The 24,108-nt window shown below is 37.0% G+C and overlaps 2 protein-coding genes across 2 annotated transcripts; one reads left to right on the top strand and one right to left on the bottom strand.

Annotated features, from left to right (window-relative positions):
• The first annotated feature begins 1,416 nt into the window (after positions 1-1,416).
• On the top strand, positions 1,417-3,393 carry LOC141350290 (uncharacterized). Its single transcript, XM_073855374.1, has 5 exons — positions 1,417-2,186; positions 2,271-2,404; positions 2,650-2,796; positions 3,199-3,228; positions 3,317-3,393. The coding sequence occupies exons 1-5, from the start codon at positions 1,834-1,836 to the stop codon at positions 3,391-3,393; spliced, it is 741 nt and encodes a 246-aa protein (XP_073711475.1). The 5' UTR covers positions 1,417-1,833.
• Positions 3,394-5,474: 2,081 nt separating this feature from the next.
• Positions 5,475-20,380, bottom strand: LOC141350581 (uncharacterized). The gene is made up of 15 exons (XM_073856056.1): positions 20,155-20,380; positions 17,419-17,613; positions 17,081-17,310; positions 16,873-16,973; positions 16,375-16,534; positions 16,080-16,160; positions 15,847-15,894; positions 15,437-15,562; positions 15,154-15,324; positions 12,777-12,919; positions 10,797-11,125; positions 6,750-6,928; positions 6,503-6,675; positions 6,129-6,343; positions 5,475-5,835 (listed from the first exon to the last, which is right to left on the bottom strand). The coding sequence occupies exons 1-15, from the start codon at positions 20,285-20,287 to the stop codon at positions 5,588-5,590; spliced, it is 2,532 nt and encodes an 843-aa protein (XP_073712157.1). The 5' UTR covers positions 20,288-20,380; the 3' UTR covers positions 5,475-5,587.
• Between the last annotated feature and the right edge of the window lie 3,728 nt (positions 20,381-24,108).

The following is a 24,108-nucleotide window of genomic DNA, read 5'->3' as shown; positions in this document are numbered from 1 at the left end:
ATATTGAGTTTATAACCCGAGTCGATCGGAAAACGGCCATGAGCGCTACCGCGCTAAAGCTCGAGTGCAGTTTAGCGTGCCTTCGGTTTCTATGGCGATGGTTCTTGTTACGACCACGCGCTGCGTTTTCTTTCTCACATGTTTTTAATAATCGTATTATTAATAAACCATATATTTTCTAAAACCATATCCATATTAAGTTTGCACAGATTGTAGCAAAAAAGCAGTGCTAATGTCAAGCCCATTGCACTAAACGAGCAAAGCAATGTAAAGTTTGTCACCGGACAGCAAGTAGATTTGAAAATAAAATAAGTGGAATAATATTATTGAAATAATAAGTGGATTAAGCTTTTTAAATCGGCAAGAGAGAAATAGAAAGATAGAGCAGAAGAAGCAGTAAAAGTGCCTATTTAATAGAAATTATTACCATTATAACATCAGTCATAACATCAGTCACATTTATAATCTATAGACCTGCACTGTCTATTAATATACTATACATAGTATTGTATTATATTGAGTTTGATAAATGGGGTCTAATTGCTTCATATATCAGTGCAAAAACAGTAAGTGTTTTCGTGGTGCTTTGACAAACAGTGTCAGCTTTGTTAATGTCAAAGAAAGTTTGGAGTGTTTAGATTAATGAAATATAATGTGAAATTAATATTAATTTTCGATAAATCAAAGTATTGTGTTGTGTCACACATTATTAGTTCTTCGTCATATGTATAGTAGACCATTATTTGTCAGTGGGTAATGATTGCCCTTTTTACCGGTTACCACCACCAAGTAAATTTCAGATCTGTGGGAAACACTGACTGCAACGTTTAAGAAAACAAGGCGGCATGTGGTTTAAAAGATGGCAAGTAAAATAAAAAGCATATCTGTATGCAATACAGTTTCATTATTGTTCATTATTAACCAGAGCGCCTTAATAGAACTTGAAAAAAATATGTGCGACCAAATCATATTTTGCGACATTAAAGTAAAAAGTTTGTAGAGAAAGAGACACCAGTGGAAAAGGTTAGTGTAGTTCCCTGAGTGGTGACCAACCCTGTTCCTGGAGATCTACCCTCCTGCATATTTTAGTTCCAACCCAGCTTCAACACACCTGACTCTAATTTTTAGGGAGCCCTAAATGCCTGATTGCCAGGTTCATATGGAGGACCACAAGAGTCATGCAAAATGTAATAAAGAACTTCAATATTTAATAACTACCTGGACAATAAAAATAGCAATTAATACATTTGTTTAAAAATTCATTTATTAATCTATAAATAAATAGAGAAAGCCACACAAAAAAACATTATGCAACATTCCATTAGGCAACAAAAAGTGAGACCACAAAAACAATGTAGAAATGAAATATTAATACATTAATAAATAGTTCAAATTAATATAACAATTTACAAAAACAACATAAAACACTCAACAAGTTCATCATTTTAAATTGCATTTACAAATTCTTAATTAAATAATGGAATTTCAAAATGTATTTCAAAAAGCGATTTAAAAAGAGAAATAAATAACTGGATTTATAAATTGAACTACAAATACAGGTTTAAATTAGGCATTTAAAAGGGCATTTCCGTTTAACATTTCTGTTTTCATTTTCCCGATGGTTCTCCTTATTCTTTTCGCTACTCGATTTGCTTTTCGTTTTAGTCTCTCTATTTAGCTTTTCCGTGACTCTTTGGGTCCTTGCAAATGGTCAAATGAGAAATGCAAATTAACTATGGCCAGGTGGATGTAACAAGCTCGCTGATTGGCTCTGATTGTACGTCATGCGTAGATTGATCTCGGATGAGGACCTGAGAAAGACGGTAACTTAAAATGGAGGAAACGTGGACCAACACTATAAATGCTGTAATTTCTTTGGCTAACTATGTGGAGAGTAACATTAATGATCTAGTGAACTATGATTATGCGTTGACGACATTGCTTAATCTTAGAAGAAACCTGGAAGCATCCAGTCGGCATGTTGAGGACACGGTATGGACTAAGTTTAATGAAGTGGAGCGTTTAATTCGCATTGGTAATGTCTCAGAGTTTCAGCCCAGTATTGACATACCACAAGACCAACTACAAATGCAAATCTCACTTGGCATCCCTCGCAGTGAGATGGCAAAACGTTTTGGTGTGTCTTTGAAAACACTTAATCGCAGGATTACACGATGGGGGTTAAGGTAAGATAGCTGCTATGGATGATGACATACAGACACATAACGATATAAAGTTGTTTTTAATAGCTTTACTTTTTGTGTACACAGACGAGTGGACTTGAACAAAAGTGTTAGTGACGCTGAGTTAGACGTGATCGTGTCTGACATTCATCGCAATTTCCCCAGCGCTGGCTACAAGCTGATACTAGGTCACTTGAGGTCAAAGCAACTTTTTGTCAAACGTAAGAACTTGATTTATTTGTACACTGTTATTGAACACTTTAAACAGAATAATACTTTCAACCAAAATACTGGCCTTATGAAAATTGTGGGCAGACATTTGTTTATTATCAAACGGTTAAGTTCCGGGGCTCATACTGGTTGAGTCTTGTTTTAGGCTGTTGTAAAAGAGCTTATTGCTTTTATTAAATGTAACAATTCATGTCTTACAAGATCATGTGTTAATTATGCAATTACTCTATTTTAGGGAGCCGTGTACTGGCATCGTTAAGGCGAGTAGACGCTGAAGGAGTTCTGATGCGTAGGCTCTCACTACGCACCGTTAGACGAAGAGTGTACTCTGTACCAGCTCCCAATAGCCTGTGGCATGTTGACGGGAATCATAAGCTTATAAGTTAGGCCAAATCCGATGCTCTAAACTTCTGTTCACAATTGTCAGATAATGGGGGTTGTTTGGTGGGGGAATTATGTTGATAATGGTCTCACTCAGATCATTATATTTTCTTGGAGAAAATGTCTTACCCCTTTTTGTATTTGTTGTTAAGAGCTGATTAGTAATCCAGTTTACACTTTAACACTAGTAGAATTTGTATGCAGTGGATGCACAGCGAGTTTATGATCTTGTTTTCATTGTGTTTGTGTGTGTTATGGTAGAGAAATTTTGAGTGTTTTATCTTACAGATTAGTATAAATGTTCTATATGGTATGCTTTTAATGGGTTTTTTGGTTAAGGTCTACATGAATTAAGTTTTAAGTTGTCTCTCTGTTGCTTGCATATGAATGTGTTGTTCCACAGCTGGGCCTGGAGGAGATGAGGGTGTCCATGGTAAGGATAGCAAAATGGTTGTATGATGTGTTAGAGAACAAAGACACTGTTTTTACCACCAGTGTGAGGATTTATGTATGTCTTGAAGGGTACAGAGATAAAGCCACAGCATCACCAAGTTGTTATGAGAAGGAGCTAAGGGGCCTAAAGGCAGGAGTCTGCTGAGCATTGGGATAGTACAGAGTGAAAGAAAGGCAGGGCTACTGGACCACTATATAATATACTGAAAAACTCAGAACGGGGTCATTATCATTTTACCAGGTGTACACCCTATGACCAGTATTGTTTCAAGCTGTCGGACACAATTCTTTAATAAAATACTTTGAAGAGAATTTTACATCTCAACCGTCTCTGATTCTCCTGAAAAAATTCACGACAGTGTGTGTCTGTTAGAGCTGCTGTGCAGAGTGGCTTATATACATTCTCTCTTAATATTTGCAGATGGAGAATAGTTGTGCATGGTGGTGTTGATGGGTTTTCACGGCTCATTGTTTACCTGACTGCAGCAACAAACAACAGAGCCCAAACTGTTCTGGAAAGTTTCCTGTCAGCTGTGGAGCAGTATGGCGTCCCCTCAAGAGTCAGATCAGATAAGGGAGGGGAAAACGTTCTGGTGGCACGCTTCATGGTGACTAATTGTGGAATCAACAGGAACAGTCACATTGCAGGAAGAAGTGTACACAATCAAAGGTGATTGATACTCCAATTAAGTATCTGCTTAGTTTTAAAATTTGTATTACCGTCTCATTTTTAACTATTTCTTGTTAGTTACAAGCAATGCATCAACCTAATTTGAACTAAATTCAGCTTTTAAATTACATTATGAATTAGCACAGTTATAGCTTTTATTTGATGTAAACAATTGTGTGAGTTTAGACATTAATAAATTATTTGGACAACTGTAAATGGACCAAATGGCTGTAATAGTGATACTTGTAAATAGTTCCTGGACTAACAACTATTAATAAAATACTGACATTTTATTACTTGTTCTAATGCCCTTTCCCAAAGTAAACAAAGACTTAAGACTATTTAACCTACTACCTATACTGTAGCTTCTAACATTTGTTTTGATAAAAAAATTTAATTTAACACAGTGACTGCATTTATCTATTACATTGCATGTAAATATAAAATAAAATTAACTGTTAATTTTAACTTTTAAAGTGTTGTTATATGTAACAACTGACACTTGATCTTATTTTTTTTTAGGATCGAGCGACTGTGGAGAGATGTTTTTGAAAATGTCCTTGATCTATTCTACAGCACTTTCCTTCGTCTGGAAGCTGAGGGGTGGCTTAATCCAGACAAGGAGACAGACCTCTATGCTTTACATAGATGTTACATGCCACACATCCAGTCACATCTGCAACAATTTCAGAGAGCATGGAACAACCATTCCTTAAGATCTGCAAGAAACCAGTCCCCTCTTCAGCTGTGGTCAAGCAAAGAAAGAGATAGACACACACTACACATTTCTCAGGTATTTAATCAATATGGAACCAGTCTTGCATATAATGTATCTGACTGTTACACCTGATAAACAAAATTAAATTACAGACAGATGATGACAACAGATGGTGGAGAGGCCCACAACGACCTTCAGTTCAAATTCCTGAGCTACACCTTCCCAGAGACCTGTCTGTGGTAGAACTTTCCACACTGCCAAATCCAACTGTACCATTGGCAGAGATGCTACCAGTGTACATTGAGACTGTACGGATTCTTCGAGAAATGCTGGATCATTAAAGAACGGATGAACATTGACTGTATATATATAACTGATGTATCAAATAGCAAAGACAATCAATTTAATGTTAAAGGGATAGTTTGCCCAAAAATGAAAATTGTGTTATTTACTTACACTCATGTTGTTACAAAGCTGTACACATTTTTGTTCTGATGGACACAAGGGAAGATATTTTGAGAAATGTTTGTGGAACCTTTTTTCTACTATTGAAGTGAATGGGGTTCACAAATGGTTTGGTTACAAACATTTCACAAATATCTTCCTTCCTGTTTATCAGAACAAAGAAATGTATACATATTTGAAGGCGAGTAAGTGACACAATTTTCATTTTTGGGTGAACTATCCCTTTAACATTAAATTGATTATCTTTGCTATCAGAGAACCACTGTTTATAAGAGTGGTCTGTTGTAATAACAATAAAACAATAGGGCCTGAGCACTGAGGTGCTAGGACCCTAACAACATGTTTTTGTTTCAAAACTTATTTAAAAGCTTAAATTCAACAAAACTCAGTTCTGATTTAAAAGCTTAATTTTAACATGTTGAATAGTGCACTATAAAACTTCTAAAATGAGCTATAAATAAAGTGCACAATGAACCTGGTACATTTTTAAACTAATCCAAATGTTGGTGCCCAAAGCACAGCATTGCACATTTGTGCTTTAAAAGAATCATAGTCTTTGTGAACCGGTAATTTTAGAACAAGGACACACGTATTTGCTTCAGGAAATATTTTGCCAAGTTCTTCTGGAAAGACTTCAATTGTGGGCTGAGGGAAAAAACCGCAGGGAGGTATCGTGGAAGCCCCAGATGCGAACTCGAGCACATTCTCCAAAGTTAGTGGCGCACATTCTCCTTCTAAAAAAAAAAGTCTTAGTTTATTTTAAATACCCAACAATAATGTTTATGTAACTTGAACAAGGTGTTTTATACTTAATGTAGGGCACTTGATAGTTACACATTCCAATAACAGTCTGAACTACATTTTAAGTTTTCACAATACATCTTAAAGTCATTTTTAAGTGTAGAAAGGTATGTATTGTATTTTAGGGATAAGACTAAACATTTGGCACAAAAGTTCACAGCAGCTGTACAAAGCAAAGAAAAAAAATTCATATTGCATGTAACAAAACAGACTTAAATTATTGTACCTTCAACATCAATTAGCCAGTCTCGCCAGTAGCATACAGTCTGGTTTTCTAGCTCTCTTTTGTGTGTCCCTGATGCTGAAAAGCTGACTTGGAAAAGTGTTGAGAGGTCGCTAGCCTTCAAAGGCCTCACATCCTTCACAAACATGCTATGGAACAGATCTGGGTGTGCTCTCATCTCTTTGAGGAGTCCAAGTGTGGTGAAGCCCTCCACAAACCTGCATAAAAAGGCATTCAAAAAATTCCCAAATTACCATCTACAAATAGGTAATTGACTTTAAGGCCTTAATGATTTGTTTCCACAAAATGTACCGAATGATATATTTGAGCACATAGCAGTAATTCAATTAATGTGTGTGTGTTAAACAAATACTTACTGTTGCAATGCAACATTTAATCTGCCCTCAACAAAGAAATTGACAGCAGATTGCACAAGTGCATCCCTCTGCTTCAGTGTTGTGATGATTCTGCAAGACCCAACAATAGCCAGGCTGTCCTCTGCCTCCTCTATTGCAGCTTTTGCATCTTCAACAGTTCTTGCTTCTTTAATCTAAAAACATTACAATCACTGTTTTAAATGTTGCATGAATTCGTATAAATTATTACTGACAGAGCAAGACTCACTTTTAGTAGTTTTTCTTTGAATGTGACATCACTCACTTCATCCAATGTTGCACGGGCAGTGGGTTTATCACACACCTGATTAAACAACCTCTCCGAGAAGAAATTTGGTGCCACACCTCCATGTATTGCACACACAGATATCATCTGTGCTATCTGTGTGTATAGTTTTCCTTCTAAGGCTGTGAAAAAAATAATGTTTATTTTCATGACAAAACATTCAATGCTTAATGTGCTGAGAAATACGAGGAATCTTCCCAGTAAATATCTACTCCTACGTATAGGACTGTGTTAATGACAGTTTGTTACATTTTTTAAACAATTTAAAAATCATGTTTTTCGTGATCGCATTTTTAAAACATAAATAATACCTGCAAAATTATAGAGCTCAAAGTTCAATGACAAGCGATACATTTTATTTAACAGAATTCGCTTTTCAAGGACTACAGAGAACGGCTGGTTTGGAATTCAGCCCTCTACTTCCCAATATAAGTGAATGACGTCAATATAAGAGTTTTTGATTAACCTCTGCCCACAGGACTATGCCAGTTACCAGCTAAACTAAGCTGCTGCTGAATCACACACTAAACCAGCTACACAATCAGAACTCAATACGCATTTCTGAAGGAGGGAATTCATAGAACAAGAAAGACATCAGCCCGTTTTTAGGACAGTGAAAACAAGGGTGTAGAGATTAGGGGTGGTCTATAAATCGCCTGCGATTCTTATGCGCATCTCATCAGTAAAGCCGGTTTCATGATTGGTAGTAAATCACCATCACCTGCTTTCAGATGGAGCGGCATTTACTACACAGAGAACACGATTTTGCTGAGCTTCTCTGTGAAATACAGCTCAGTGTAGTAAATGCTGCTCCATCTGAAAGCAAGTGATGGTGATTTACTACCAATCATGAAACCGGCTTTACTGATGAGATACACATGAGAATCGCAGGCGATTTATCACCCACACCTAATAGAGATGAGTAACTGTGTGAAAAATACTGCATTTTTACATACATGAAACATGAACACGTTATAATGTGCACCATAAACACAGTCAAAGATTCAAAAACACAGGAAAAACAGGACCTTTAAACCACCTTTAGGGTGGTATGTCAATTTTGTATTAGGTTTTCCTTACCTGCAAAAGAACTTTACTGTTCAACAACAATATAATCACATGAAGATAATACACAATGTAGATCAGTGGTGTCAAATCTGTTCCTGGAGATCTACTGTCCTGCAGAGTTCAGCTCCAACCCCAATCAAACACACCTGAACCTGGCAATCAGGCATTTAGGGCTCCCTAAAAATTAGAGTCAGGTGTGTTGAAGCTGGGTTGGAACTAAAATATGCAGGAGGGTAGATCTCCAGGAACAGGGTTGGTCACCACTCAGGGAACTACACTAACCTTTTCCACTGGTGGCACTTGCGCTACCAACTTTTTCAGTTACTGGCGCAAAATATGATTTGGTCGCACATATTTTTTTCAAGTTCTATTAAGGCGCTCTGGTTAATAATGAACAATAATGAAACTGTATTGCATACAGATATGCTTTTTATTTTACTTGTCATCTTTTAAACCACATGCCGCCTTGTTTTCTTGAACGTTGCAGTCAGTGTTTCCCACAGATCTGAAATTTACTTGGTGGTGGTAACCGGTAAAAAGGGCAATCATTACCCACTGACAAATAATGGTCTACTATACATATGACGAAGAACTAATAATGTGTGACACAACACAATACTTTGATTTATCGAAAATTAATATTAATTTCACATTATATTTCATTAATCTAAACACTCCAAACTTTCTTTGACATTAACAAAGCTGACACTGTTTGTCAAAGCACCACGAAAACACTTACTGTTTTTGCACTGATATATGAAGCAATTAGACCCCATTTATCAAACTCAATATAATACAATACTATGTATAGTATATTAATAGACAGTGCAGGTCTATAGATTATAAATGTGACTGATGTTATGACTGATGTTATAATGGTAATAATTTCTATTAAATAGGCACTTTTACTGCTTCTTCTGCTCTATCTTTCTATTTCTCTCTTGCCGATTTAAAAAGCTTAATCCACTTATTATTTCAATAATATTATTCCACTTATTTTATTTTCAAATCTACTTGCTGTCCGGTGACAAACTTTACATTGCTTTGCTCGTTTAGTGCAATGGGCTTGACATTAGCACTGCTTTTTTGCTACAATCTGTGCAAACTTAATATGGATATGGTTTTAGAAAATATATGGTTTATTAATAATAAGATTATTAAAAACATGTGAGAAAGAAAACGCAGCGCGTGGTCGTAACAAGAACCATCGCCATAGAAACCGAAGGCACGCTAAACTGCACTCGAGCTTTAGCGCGGTAGCGCTCATGGCCGTTTTCCGATCGACTCGGGTTATAAACTCAATATTAATCAGACTTGGGACCCAAAGTAATTAAACTAGGACCTAACCGGACCCGACAGACCATTTAAAATATAAACCCGGAACCATACGGGTCCCGCGTCCTCAGTGAAGAAAGACCTCTGCTCAAGTTCAGAAACATGGAAGACACTGCGCTTGCGTCGAGTCGCACACAATTCATTGAGAAACTTCTTAGCAAGCAATCGCACACTGATGGGGAGAGACACGAAGTGCTTTCACCCAAAATGAAGCCAACGTGTTGATGGCTCAGAGCACGTTATAAAACGTATTCTTAAAATCCACATTTATGTTTTAATAAATGCTCATAGTCAGAGGTGGAAAAAGTACTAAAATATTGTACTCAAGTAAAAGTAAAGTTACTTTAATAATATTTTACTTAAGTAAAAGTAAAGTTACTTGTCTAAAAATCTACTCAAGTAAAAGTAAAAAGTAAGTCATTTTAACTTTACTCAGAGTAAAAGTTACTTTTTTTACAGCGGGAAGAGGTGGAGGATTCTAGTATAGTTCAAAAACGACAAGGGAATATACATCTCAAACTAGTTGTTTTTAATTGTAGGAACATCTTTACAATTAAAGTGCAATAACAAAAAGTTAATAAAATAAAAAGCTTTTTTAAAGTAAGAAACATTTATGGAATTATTTAATGATTTTACATGTGAGTTATGCACTTTTGAAGGTGGTCAGCAGCTAGTAAATACAATCACTATAGTAAGGTTGTAATTGATGTATTGCTGGTAACATACATTATTTTATTAAACTATATATAGTTTAAATGAGCATATAATGAGATGAGTGCCATGTCTATATACATTTGACACGTTTATTATCTTCTTTCTTCCCTGACCTGGGTACCTGATGACCTTTCTTCTTCTTCTCTCTCTCTCTCTCTCTCTCTCTCTCTCTCTCTCTCTCTCTCTCTCTCTCTCTCTCTCTCTCTCATGACCGCATTCTCGAGGACGTTTTGAAGTTGTGTTTGACTTGACGCGAAGCTGCTAGACCTCAGAAGATAATGCGCATGGTATTAAAAACGCGTCGTGCAATTTCGTACTTAAGAGCATGAATCCTACCTTTCATAGAAATGAAACACTCGCTTCGCGTCAGTGGAAAGTGGTCGCTTAAATATGACCAGGGGTTTCTTTCATAAGATTTGAACTGAGGCGGGTCTGCATTAGCGTGTGCCTGTCTCGTCCGTCTCCATGGTTCTTTTTGCGCGTTCCCCCGGGCCCCGCCCATTTACATCCGTTGCGCGTCTTTATCACCTTGCTTTTTAAAATATTTTTTTACTCAGTAACGGATATGATTTAAAATGTAGCTTAGTACAATACTTTAAATAAAACATACTTAAGTAAAAGTAAAAGTACAGATTTTAAAAACTACTCAAAAAAGTAAAAATACACAAAAAAACTACTCAATTACAGTAACGTGAGTAAATGTAATTCGTAACTTTCCACCTCTGCTCATAGTAAATCATAGGATATTGTCTAAAACATTAGGTAGCACATTTGCGACCCATTAAAAATTAGGGTCGCAACGGCAGTTCAAAAGGTCGCATATGCGACCATTTTGGTCGCAGTGTAGCTCCCTGCCACTGATGTAGAACATACCTTGACTATCGAGAGCCAGTGTCTTATCTGTCTCTGGTCCTTCAAATATGCTGGACTGATGAATGGCTTTCATAAGCAATCTTAAATACTCCCGAGTGGGTCCACCACCATCTACTGAACCTTCGGATATTTGTTCACTGTCAACAAAAATGACATCCAATCTGGCCTCAGGATTAAACTTTCGCCGCTTAAAGGCCTGAACTGTACTCTTTAGTATGTTATGGACGTTGCCAGTGTAGTCCCTGCATATGTTTATGTGATTGCTGGCCGGGCACGAAGTGTGATCAATCTTTTCCCCAAGTCTGTTCAAGATGGTTTTAAGGTCAGTCCTGTACAGTAATGAAAAAAACAAGAGGTAAAATGACTGCTATTTGCAACTGTCAGCAAATCTCATGAAAAGTCCAAGGTTAGCTTTAGTTAATGGAAAATCATATTTCAACAGAGTTTAATGAGGACCAGTTTATTTAACATCAGTTAATACCACCATGTAGAAGTTTTATTTTAAAGGAACAGTATGTAGGATTGTGGCCAAAACTGGTATTGCAATCACAAAACTTGTGGCCAAAACTGGTACTGCAATCACACAACTGGTGGCCAATATACAAAATGACAACATAAACATCAGTTGAGGGCTGCAACTCCACTTTTTAAATGACAATATCCTGGCCAGACCACTGTTGTGAGTGATATAAGTATTTGAAATCAAGGCTTTGAACCGGTTCAAGGAACGAAAACGAAAACCAGAAACTTTTGATGTTTTGCAAGGAACAGAAACGAAACCAGAAACTTTCCAAAAATATATGTTCCGGAACAGAACCGTTAATTGAAAATAATGGTAAATGGTAATACCGTTATTTTTCCGTTCTTTGATAAGATTTCTGTGCAATATGACTCGGTGAAGTTCACTTCCGGTCGTCGTTGACTCATCAGAGAAATGGGAAGCTTGCCACCAGCAAGTAGCCCACTAAAGCCCAAGTCTTTAATGCTCAATCATAAGAGGTAGGCTACCAAGTATCTCAAGATGTTTGTTTTTTTAATACTAATTAGTGGTGTAACAGTTGATCCATGATCCTTACAGATCACTACCCATGGTTCTGCTTGTTTGCGATTCGCGGATTAATACACAAATTTAAATAGGTTGAAAGTTGATCATTTGCATGTATTTCAAAGGCTTGCAAATGTTAACACTTAAGTGATTTTAAACAATTTAACCGCAAAAAGGTGCTAAAGTGGAAAATGTTCTGTACGCACATGCGTTTGAATGTGTCTGGTCTTACTCCAATCATATGGAATTATCCCTATGCCCTTCAAAGATCAGAACTCTTGATGTAATAAAATACATTTGGCGAATAAAGCCCTGAAAAACAACGTAACTTTCACTTTATGTGGAGCGGAAGTTTATGCTGCACCTTCTTCCCAAAGCGCTGTTTGGAATTTGTCCTCTGTCTGTGTGTGTGCGCATGTTTATGTGCACTCAACAAATGTAGGCATGTGAGAATTACAGTTATGCCGCTTACATAATGTAGCACTTTTTAATGTTTGATGACACTTAAGGAAAATTATGTAGACTTATAATTAAAGTTTAATGTCCTAATGATCAGCCTACTTATTTGTATGTCCCACAGCTGACATGGAACGTTATTAACCGGTTCAGGAACTTTATTTTTTTGTTCTAACCGGTTCAGGAATGTCAACTTTAGGGTTGAACCGAAAACCGGAAACGTTAAAATACTGTTTCTGTTGGGAACTAACCAATTGGGAAAAAATTCTGGTTCAAAGCCCTGTTTGAAATGAAAATGATTTCTTAATGTCTGGTGACATATCAGGGCCATATTATGATTAATTAATATACATTTCTTACATACGGTTCCTTTAAATAAGTTTTATTTACACTGTGTGTCAAGAAAAAAACGGGGATATTATAACGGAGGAATAATCTTTAAAAGATATGTTACTAAAAACATTTGCAAAACAACATACCCTTCATGAAAGAATGAGCTGTCCGTCTCTGGTAAAAAAGTAGGTGATGATGGCAAAGAAAAAGAAGTTGCTGGCATTGGAAAGAACTGGTTGCTGACACTGGGAGATTCAGCATGATTGTTGGAATCAAGTGCTGGGACAAACTGCAATAAATTAAAAACAAGAGTATTGGCGTACCTAATTTTCCAAAACCGAAAGTTACATTACATTATTCGAGTAAGCGTATGTTGGTATAAAGTTATTTACTCTGGTAGAATTAACTACCATATTGTCCCGAATATAAGACTTTTTATAACTTTTTATTTTGGAAATGCCTTTCAATAAACAATGGCATCTTACATTCTAGCTTTAGACTAGTGTTTCCCAATCCAGTCCTACATGGCACCCTTCCCAGAGTATTTAAAGGTGCTCTAAGCAAATTCACGCGTTTTAGACCATAACATTTTTTTGTTACATACAGCAAACATCTCCTCACTATCTGCTTGCTGGGTGTCCGCTGATCAAACTGTAAAAAAAACGCGATCTCTGTAGACAGCCCAGGCTCCACAAACTGCAATAAAAACAAAGTGGCCAAACCTACCACCAGAAACGATTATTAAGTGTTCCAGCCAATAAACGACAAGAAGGATTTGGGGGTGGGGGTTGGGCACGTTCATGAAAGCACGGAAGGGGGGGGGTTAGCTACGCTCCGTTTGTTTGAAAACAGTTCAAACATCAACAAAAAGTAACTTCACACAGATTCCCTTAGAGCGCCTTTAAGATGTCTCCATATATTAAACACCAGATTTAGTTCATCAGCTTGTTAGGGCGCACTCACATTATTCCAACCAAACTGTGGAGCATGTTTGACCCCCAAATCTTGGTTCGTTTGACTAGTGTGATCATCGCGCCCTGGCCAGCTTGCAGAGGTGGGCACAGTGCTTCCCATTCCTGGTCCACGAGGCCCTCCTCCCAGAATGTTTTAGATGTCTCCTTATTTAAAACACCTGATTCAACTTATCAGCCTCCTTCCAAAATGGTAAACATGTCTCCCTAACAAGCTGATTAGTTAAATCAGGTGTGTTAAATAAGAAGGCATCTAAAACTTTCTGGAAGGGGGCCCTCGATGACCAGGATTGGGCAACACTGGGCTAGAGCACGGTTCACTTGGGCTCAGGCGCAGAACGCGCAGTGTGATCACAAATCGCGCCAGCGTTGTTCAAAAGGAGAGATGTCAATTGCACGACCACTCAGCTTTATTTGCCTTTGTAAAAACCTTCTGATGTAAGCAGCAGGGTTACATGAATGTCTAAGCTGCATACGTGACTGATCAATTAAACAATATGGCATGTGAGATGGCAGTGTGTCATCGCGCACCAAACCCCCCAGAATAAAAAAACAAAGACAGACTTGACATCACGATGGGTTCTATTGTTAAGAGCGCTTTTCTTCAAAACAATCACATCCTAATGACGATAGCGTGCCTGGGCTCGGATCTGTCAAAGTACAGTCACAGTGTGAGTGCGTGCTTTTGGGGGAGTAGGGAGAATCAGGCTCGGTTTGGTATGATATGACTGCGACCTTAGTGTATTAATTAAGGAAACGTTTCAAACATTCTATAAAGAGCCTGAGTAGTGGAATCAGGAGTTTTATATAAAGAAACATCTAAAACTTCTGGGAGAGGGGACCCCAATGACTTGAGTTGGGAACCCCTGCTATAGACAATTAAATATCTATCATACTGTACACCTGCAAAAATGCAGTAAGTGGTGCCAAATACACAAACAAGTTCACCTGGACTGAAGCTTCTTGATAAACTCTGTTTACAATAAGGCAGTCTTCTACTGTTAATAAAATATTATTAGGCAATGTGTTTTTTTCTCAATGAGATCGACAGCCTAGGCTAATTGTTATTAAATCCAGATAAACTGCATGTGATAAATGGAACTATATTCCATTAAAAGGGTTTAATAAATGTTGGGAACCACACTGGTCCCCTTGGACTTATAAAAAGTATTTCAAATGAAAGCATTTTCATAAGAAAAAGACGAGTTGGTATTAAAAAAAGCCTTTTTCCAAAAGGTACACTTTAAAGGGGGGTGGGGGTCATCTTATATTTGGGACAATACGGTACTACATAATTATTAAGGTGAGTCGGGCATAATGTCTAAGAGTACAGTTAACTATTCTCTAAAAATGATAGAAAAAAATGACAGTAATAGATGCTTGTTTAGGTATTATGTGAGAACAGCTAATAAAATTACTACCAGCAAGTACTATTGCAAATCACACCCATTACTTATTTGTGTATTGATATTAACTTAAAGAAATACTAATCAATATTACCATTAACATTAGTTTGTTGACTTTTTTCTAGGCTGCAAATCATGGCTCTCACCTCCAAATCATCAATTTGAATCCAGTGGATGTAAAGTGTTCTTGAACCATTGATATTGTTCCCCAAAAGTGTTCCAGTCATGTTGCTTTTAAGAGTTGTTACTGACAGAGCATCTTGAATGTGAAAATACTCTGTAGCATCATCCTCTTCTCCGACAAAATCAAATAATATCTACATAACAAATGTAAAAAGAAATCTATTTAATACTAATTTTTAAAACCTCAAAACACTGCACAGTAATACCGCAATCCATGTAATCACAATCAGAAAGTAGTGGACAAACCTGAATGGATTCAGACAGAACAAATTTTCTTGTTCTTGTAATGCCACTGGGGTACTTAAATCTGAGTGGAACACCATCAGCTGGCTCAGGAACATCAGCCATTCTCAACTGTCTCTCATGTATAGCCTATAAAAATAGAATTGTAATAAAAAATAAAAATAAATGAGAGCTGCTAAATTTGCAATTATATGTTGACCTTGCTACCATGATCTCGATTAAGTCTAAAATGTAAAAAAAAAAAAAAACGTAAAACATGTCTGTAGCAACTAATGTGATATCTTCAATTGTCTTGTCCAAAGTTCCAACCATATTCAGTTTACTGACAATGTAGACCACACTTCAGAGTCTGAAATACAGTTGAGCATTAAAAATATTTTGAGAACATGTACATAATTTACAACAGATCATACCTTTCTACGTCTTTCTTCATTTTCCAAAGAATGCTTCTGCATATTATGCTTTGACAAACATGTAAAACAAAATCAAGACAATTATTTCCATTATCCAGATTATGCAATGAAGTGTATAATCAAACAAAAATAAAAACGTGCTGGTACTTACTTGTTGAAGAGGTGTCATATAAAAAAAAGAAGAAACATAATAATGTCCTCACTTAAACCCACATAAAATTTGTATGACATACCTTTTCTTGATCTGCAAGCAAAGACTCCTGGTACTCTTGATCCTGCTGACAACGTAAGGATCGCCATTCATCTAAGGACTCCTGACAGTAATAAACAGATGGACATTTTATTAAACAGAATTTGAGAAACATTGAGTAATGTGACTCTTGTGTCAGTGGAAGCAAAAGTGTAGTATCACTTTTAGAATTCAAAATATAACTTAATAAAAATTATGTTTCCCAGGAAAAAGCACATGATGTTTTTGTGACAAATTTCATGAGCTAATCCTAATCTGTAAAGTGTAATGCTGTTTACCTGCATTGGCTCGCCTTCTGTTAAATCAATAAACTGTACTATTTCAGAATCTGTGGATGATTGATCTATGTCCACTTCAGCTCGATCAGTAGTGTTGGGAAATTCCTGACCATCTGAAGGATAATTGCTTGTTGATGCTTTACTGATCTCACTTGCAGACCTTGAATGAATATCCAGAGTCAAACATAGGTAATCCATGTAGATTAATAACAGGCACATAGTAAAATAACTGCATTTCTTTCTAAATGTTAAGATTATGAAAGAAACTATGACTAATCATATAATTATCATTCGGCTGACCATCTCAACTGATAAATATATTTAAAATAAAGGGTTAAAAGAAAATACAAGAACAGAAATACAACAGAAAATTAAGATTATATCTGAATTTTCCCAAGACAGACTTTGCTTATGCCGACAACATAACGCAAATGAAATGACTGTACACTGATAATAGTACAAGATTTTAAACTGCACATGTGGGGGTCCTGTGCATACCTGCAGCTTTTGACATGATCTTTGAGTTCACAGAAAAAAATATCTTCTTCACAAATCAGACATCTTTCCTTGGGCCCAGACACAACTGACTCTGGTTCCACCTATTGTTCAGATAATACTAGTACTTTAATCACTTTAACAATCATAGCAATACTATAACCAGTACTACTTCGGTGTACAAAATATCAGCAGTGTCATTAGAACTTACAGGAGTTGTATCAATGTCCTTTTGCATTGGACGTATATAGATTATGGCACTCTTGTTGTGGTCCTTGATAGATTTGATGGTATACCCTGTGTTCGGGCAAGGCATCACAGAAAGTTTTTTGCTCCTGGTCATACCAGACAATCTTAAAAGCTCAAAGCCACCACAGCTATTCAGTTTTGGGTAAGCTGTCAAAATGTGACATTTGAATTCCTCTGCACTGTTTTCATCACCTGTAAAATAAAAGAATAAATAAACACTTTTAAATTTTGTTTGATTGTTAAAATTTGAATATTCAGTAATCACTGAGACTATCAACATTACGTCCTTTAACAACATACCGAAAAAAGTAAGTTTTTTCTCCCCAAGGCCAGCTGCATATAGTTTTTCTTTTTCTACTTTTGTTGGTACCATGATTTGATCAATGCTGTCCAAACAAAAGTAGGATCTTGTGTAGCTTGATCGACGTTTTGCAGTTGTACAGTGGCTACCTGAAGTCCTGCCAGCATATGGTGCAAAAATTCTGCAAACTTCAGCTGAAAAACAAAATAATTCTTTACTGATATTCATCTAAATTGATAGCATGGTTCTTAGATCTTTAAAAACTGTGATGGAAAATAGACTTTGGCATTCCACCATGGTAGTCATCTCTCCAAAACATTAATTTAGTTATATCTACAGACATGAAAGACATATAGGGATGGTTTCCCGGACCAGGATTAGCTTAATCCAGGACTAGGTCTTAGTTTAATTAGGAAATATAACTAGTTTTAACCAACAAACCTTACTAAAAACATTACCTGTGTGCATTTTGAGGCAGAGGCGATTCTAGGGTTAGAGCTTTAGGGGTGCTGAGCACCCAATGAGCTCCGCTGCCACCACCTGCTCTTTTTTCCTACAGAAACCAATAATATGTATATTGTAAAATTGCTTTCATTTTAACATTGGTTCAACTAACTCCAAAATAAAGATTTTTTGGAGACCTTTCAGGCATGAAAATGGGTCAGGGGTGAAAAAGATGAGAAGAATATTACCCCTAGGGTCCGGGAGCATGCTCCCCCTTAGAATTTTTTTTAAATTACATATTTTAAAGCATCAATCTGGTGAGTTTTCAGATGCATTTTTTGCCAACCTTTTTATTTCTAATTAATGGTGAGCTAGCACATTTTTGCCATTAATGCCATATTAAAGTCTCAGGACAAAAGGTGGGCTACACCAGCAGTGTGGGTATGGCTTTATGTGAATATACAGTGTATTGTTTGCCTTTGTCGAAATGACAAATCTCCTAATTTATAACTTTTATGCCTACAACATATGGTAGGTTTATTAATAGTTTGTTAATTTGCAGCTTTTCTTTTAACAGTCCTTTAATTGAACCATTACCTTTACTATATGTCTAAAACAAAACACTTGTGACTCCTGCACTAAGGGTTAAAGACGTTATCACCTTCATATTAGTCTACATGTGACAAAGTAAAAAAATATTTATTGTCTAGTTTGATAGTCAGACAGTTAGTGAATTCACACATAACTTACCGGTAGCCTACTGGTGGTATACAGTGATATGTAGTTTGTTTTCACTCTGTTCCAAACGCCATGTTTTCATGACGACTGACCAGAAAAGACGCACGTGATGTCATGTTTACATGACTCCCGATTGTTAAAATAAGTCTCAAATTAACGATAAATCATACAATAAACTTTAACAACGGAGACACACGTATGCAACTACCCACTGAGACGCACTGCATGCGTCTTGCGGAAGAACATTGTATCCGGCGCTACTTCTCTCCGTTTAAGTCTATGGACGAGTCACCCAGGTACTGTGCTACTCCGCAGCGCGCGGGTACCCGCCGGACTTAAATAATCCGAAAATAAACAGTTTTTATACTTTTAAAATTGTAATTAATTATAAGACAAAAACAAGACTTGAAAGATTGATTCGTGTTTTACTCGATCATTATAAACATAACTTAAACATTTTTTAAGATTTGAACAAAAAAGTTGCATCACAACACTATCTGATTCTCACTCTGCGTGTGTTTCACGCTGAATGACGGACGGGCTAAGCGATGCAGGTACAGAGAAGTAGAACAGGATGACACCATTTGCTAAGCGGGGAGGTTTTCATTTTCTACCTTATTATATATTTTAAACCACAAACTACGGAGTATGTTTTGGACATTATTTAACCTGGTCAAAGACGAACGAACATTTTAGAATAATTAAATTTCTTGCCCCAAGTTTTAGGGGTGCTGAGCTCCTTTTTAGGGGTGCTGAAGCACCCCTAAAAAGGGGCTAGCCTCGCCCATGTTTTGAGGTAAAACAAAGGGCACTGATGTGTTTTAAGATATGTAAGTGCAAGTTGTTTTCAGTTTGGAGAGCTCTTAAAAGTGTTTAAGTCTAGGACTAGTCTAATCCCTGTCCGGGAAACCGCCCCTTAATCCAACAAAATGTAATACTACTTGACAACGCAATCAATTATCTTCGCTCAGCAACTTGTAAATACAATCACTATAGTTAGGTTGCAATTGATTTGTTGCTGGTAAAATACATTACTTTATTAAACTAATATATATATATATACACACAATATTTTATCAAACTAATATATATACACATTATGATAGATGGATGGATGGATGGATGGATGGATGGATGGATAGACGGACGGACGGACGGACGGACGGACGGACAGATAGATAGACAGACAGACGGACGGACAGATCGATAGACGGACCGACAGACAGATAGATAGACGGACCGACAGACAGATAGATAAACGGACCGACAGACAGATAGATAGACGGACCGACAGACAGGGGTGTCTTTAAATCCGCCGCTGCACACGTGTGGGCTCGCAATCTAAACGAGTCTTTCAACATGAAATAACAATTAATGTTAGAATTTGCAGGTCGCACATGCGGGAGTTAACGTGCACATGTCCGGCACATGTAAAGCAGTTATTCTCAAACCTGTCATGCAAGACCCGCAATACTGCACATTTTAAACTCATCTTAAACCGCAATTTGAAAACCCCATGCTTGTGTATCGTATGGTGGCTAGCATAAACTTACCATCAACAGGGTGTCTTGACAAGGTGGGTGTTGAAGTTGATGATCCTTGTGCAACACCGTCTGTGGATCGGCGCTCCATTTCACTAGCAATGTCTCTTAAAATTTTTGATATTTCGGTGTTAACGTTAGACATTTTGAGAGAGATCGATTAACGTAACACGACTAACTTAAATCGATCTTTCTGGCGCCAGAATTCAAGGACTACGCTAGCCAATTCCTCTAACCAATCAGCGAGCTTGTTACATCCACCTGGCCATAGCTAATTTGCATTTCTCATTTGACCATTTGCAAGGACCCAAAGAGTCACGGAAAAGCTAAATAGAGAGACTAAAACGAAAAGCAAATCGAGTAGCGAAAAGAATAAGGAGAACCATCGGGAAAATGAAAACAGAAATGTTAAACGGAAATGCCCTTTTAAATGCCTAATTTAAACCTGGATTTGTAGTTCAATTTATAAATCCAGTTATTTATTTCTCTTTTTAAATCGCTTTTTGAAATACATTTTGAAATTCCATTATTTAATTAAGAATTTGTAAATGCAATTTAAAATGATGAACTTATTGAGTGTTTTATGTTGTTTTTGTAAATTGTTATATTAATTTAAACTATTTATTAATGTATTAATATTTCATTTCTACATTATTTTTATAATCTCACTTTTTATTGCCTAATAAAATGTTACATAATGATTTTTTTTGTAACTTTGTCTATTTATTTATAGATTAATAAATGAATTTTTAAACAAATGTATTAATTGCTATTTTTATTGTCCAGGTAGTTATTAAATATTGAAGTTCTTTATTACATTTTGCATGACTCTTGTGGTCCTCCATAAGTAATAGTGCTTTGCCAAACTAAAAGTTTTTTGCCAAACTAACCGAGACCGGGCCTTACCGCCCCGGCTTTTCTGATGAGGCTAACCCCTGAGCCTTTTATAACTTTACGGTCCGGACCTCCCGCTAGCTTCTAGCAATTAGCACGTGGTCCACAAGCAGTATACATCCCCTGCCGGGTCTTAATTTCTGTAATTTGCGAAAATAATGCATGTGAAAATGTTTTATAAGGGGAATATGTTAGCATTGTCCAGGGGAAACGAGTTTATTGTTGAGACTGCTACATCACAGTTGACTCTGGAATCATTGGCTGTTTCTCAATATGCGTTCTTCAGCGATCTTGCGTCCTCGTGTCCTCGCTCTACGTCATCATTAACGGTCGAAGTTCATTCCAATTCTCAAGAACGCAAGGACAGAGGACGCATGAAAATACCCGGATGTGTTCTTGATATCGAGGATGCATCGAGTGCAGACTTGCTGAAATCCCTTTACGCCCCAGAAGTCATTGCGGCAAAACTTCCGAGTTCGTTCTTCCAAGGTCGCCTGGCAAGACCGATCTCCACGAGGACGCAAGTCCGTTCTTTGCGTTCTTGGAATTGAGAAACAGCCATTGTGTGTCATGAGTTTCTTCTCCTGTAGTGTACTTATTAGTGATACTTTTCTGCATGATTTGTCTGTTGGCAACATAAACCGTTAATAATAATAATATATAAAATAATAACACAGTATGGTCTGTACTGCTCACGATATCACTATGCACGGGCACATGACGTTAGTAGTGGGGCGTGATCAAAGGAGCAGCAGCTCATAAATATGTAATGACTAGCTCAAAACGGCACAATCTGAAATGCCCTGAAACAGAGGCTCATAGAGATGGGTAACAATCTTTTCCTACAAGCTATTTCGAGCAAACAACTTTTGAAACATATTTTATGGAACTCATACACCTATTTAACTTGTGGAAAAGCAGTCATAAGATGGGCACTTTAATACAAAAACTGTTTAAATATGATTCACATACATTAAAAAATTCTTGAAATATAACTTTGAATTGTCCCCCAGTTTGTTTACGTACATTAGCCTATAAAGATTATATTTTTATCAGTGGTGCTTGCATTTATGAAAAGCATCACTATTACTATTCCTCAAACTCTGGACACTTTTTTCGGCACATAACTCGTCCCGCACCCTTTGTCATACACCCCTGAAAGTGGGCTCAAATCGACCGACTTATTGAAGAGAGCTGTGCTATGACTTTTATAAACGATTGGGTGCAGGATTTCTGAAAACCACCCATAAAAATCCCATAGAGTTAACTTTGCGCCGAACTTAGACGGGTCATGGGTCCGCTCAAGGATTTTGTAGAAACATATGGGTTGCAACATTTGAAGTGGTAGGCTCTGTAAGAACATACATCACATGGTCTGCACATTATACCCCTGGGGTGTAAGAGACACCCCAAAATTCTCCATTGACTTATAATGTGGCAGGGAATACGCCCATATAAGGGAAAAAATCCAGATGGAATATCTTTGCTTTTCAGTGTTGTAAAGACAAGTGGGTGGGCTCATTTTACTCGGGCATCCAAACAATTTCTCAGGATCGTCCCAGAGCTATTAAGCCACGCCCCTAGCAACCATTTTGGACACACTAGCAACATAAAATTAAAACAGTTATATCTTAAAATCTGAATGTCATGGCGACATGCCGGTTGGTTTATATCATTCATGCTGGCAAGTAGCCTATGTGGCATCATCATTGGCCACTCCCAAGCCATGCCCTAGCAACCAAATACAGTAACCTAGCAACTGAATAAACAAAGGCCTATATCTCTGCATCAGAACATCGTAGCGACACGGGGTTGGACCGTTTTACTTGTGGCTTAAAGTATAATCAATAGTGGATTCCAATTTTTTCCCTAGCAACCAAATACAATACTCTAGCAATGGAATAAACAAAGCCTTATCTCTCAAATAGAACATCGTATAGAGACATGGCGGTTGGATAATTTTACTTGTGGCTTGGCGTATAATCATATATTGTTCCCAGAATTTGGCTACAGCAAGCAGCACTTCACATTTTCTTCAGAAAATGTACCTATCTAGTTACTTGTGTTATTCTTATAGGTTGGAATGATGTTTTCAACCTGATCTTATGAATTTCCGTGGCATTGTCACAGAATTTTTTAATAATTTTTCCGTGGCATTTTCATGGATTGGTTACTCAACTGTTTTGTCCTATATTCTTACCATTGTGGCTTCGGTTTAGGGTTAGATTTACATAACATGACATCCCTACCCAAACCCCAATGCCAGGCGACAATTGTTTAAAGTTTATAAAATATAAAAGAATACTTTTGAAAAAATTGTATAAACCAATACTTAAAGTGACATACTAACACAAACACCAAATCTAACCCTAAACCGAAGCGACAATTGTTTGAAAATAGGGAAAAGCAGTTAAGTAACCAATCCGTGAGAATGCCACGGAAAATAAAGTAAAATGCGGAGATCCGTGAGAATGCCATGGAAAAATTAGCAAAAAATTCTGTGACTATCCCACAGAATTTTGTGAGATCATGTTGGATGTTTTACAACTTTTTAGGAAAAATAATAAAGTTTACCATTTATTGAACCATTGTTCATTTTTCATCTGTGTTTCATGGCTGGTTTATGGTTTCACATTCTGGGCTTTTGTCAGATCTGTTCTGTTCTGAATGTTTTCTGATTCAGTGCTCATTTATTTGCGCATCCTCACTTCCTTTTCTCGTGTCTTAGCTCCACCCTTTTAGGATGCAAGGAAAGATACCTATGTCTTCTAGTCCATAACTCAGAAAGTGTCCTTGCTCTTTCCTCACCTTTTAAAGGGGCCATTCCATGAAAATCTGACTTTTTCCATGTTTAAGTGCTATAATCGGGTCCCCAGTGCTTCTACCAACCCAGAAAACATGAAAAATAGCAACCCTGTAACATTGTTTTGGTAAGGCTCTCTCTGCAACCATGTGAATAAATAGGTAATTCGAATTTTGCTCCCCCCATGACGTATTAAGGGGATCTTATTATAATGATACCGCCCCTTCAACTGCGCTATCCAACCATGAATGGCTTCACGAGAGCGATAG

The sequence above is a fragment of the Misgurnus anguillicaudatus genome, chromosome 18 (genome assembly GCF_027580225.2).
Source record: "Misgurnus anguillicaudatus chromosome 18, ASM2758022v2, whole genome shotgun sequence".
Taxonomy (NCBI): Eukaryota; Metazoa; Chordata; class Actinopteri; order Cypriniformes; family Cobitidae; genus Misgurnus; species Misgurnus anguillicaudatus.
The sequence above is the reverse complement of the archived record's forward strand: the minus strand, read 5'-3'. Positions and strand labels throughout refer to the sequence as shown.

What these genes read in the sequence shown, in the direction of transcription:
- LOC141350581 (XM_073856056.1), bottom strand. Translation starts at nt 20,287, where the DNA reads ATGTCTAACGTTAACACCGAAATATCAAAAATTTTAAGAGACATTGCT. An exon ending in TGCTTGCAGATCAAGAAAAG is followed by an intron (nt 15,895 to 16,079) that starts GTATGTCATACA and finishes TGTTTGTCAAAG; the next exon opens with CATAATATGCAGAAGCATTC. An exon ending in CTGGCTAATTGATGTTGAAG is followed by an intron (nt 5,836 to 6,128) that starts GTACAATAATTT and finishes TTTTTTTTTTAG; the next exon opens with AAGGAGAATGTGCGCCACTA.
- LOC141350290 (XM_073855374.1), top strand. Translation starts at nt 1,834, where the DNA reads ATGGAGGAAACGTGGACCAACACTATAAATGCTGTAATTTCTTTGGCT. An exon ending in ATTACACGATGGGGGTTAAG is followed by an intron (nt 2,187 to 2,270) that starts GTAAGATAGCTG and finishes TTGTGTACACAG; the next exon opens with ACGAGTGGACTTGAACAAAA. An exon ending in AGGAGATGAGGGTGTCCATG is followed by an intron (nt 3,229 to 3,316) that starts GTAAGGATAGCA and finishes TATGTCTTGAAG; the next exon opens with GGTACAGAGATAAAGCCACA.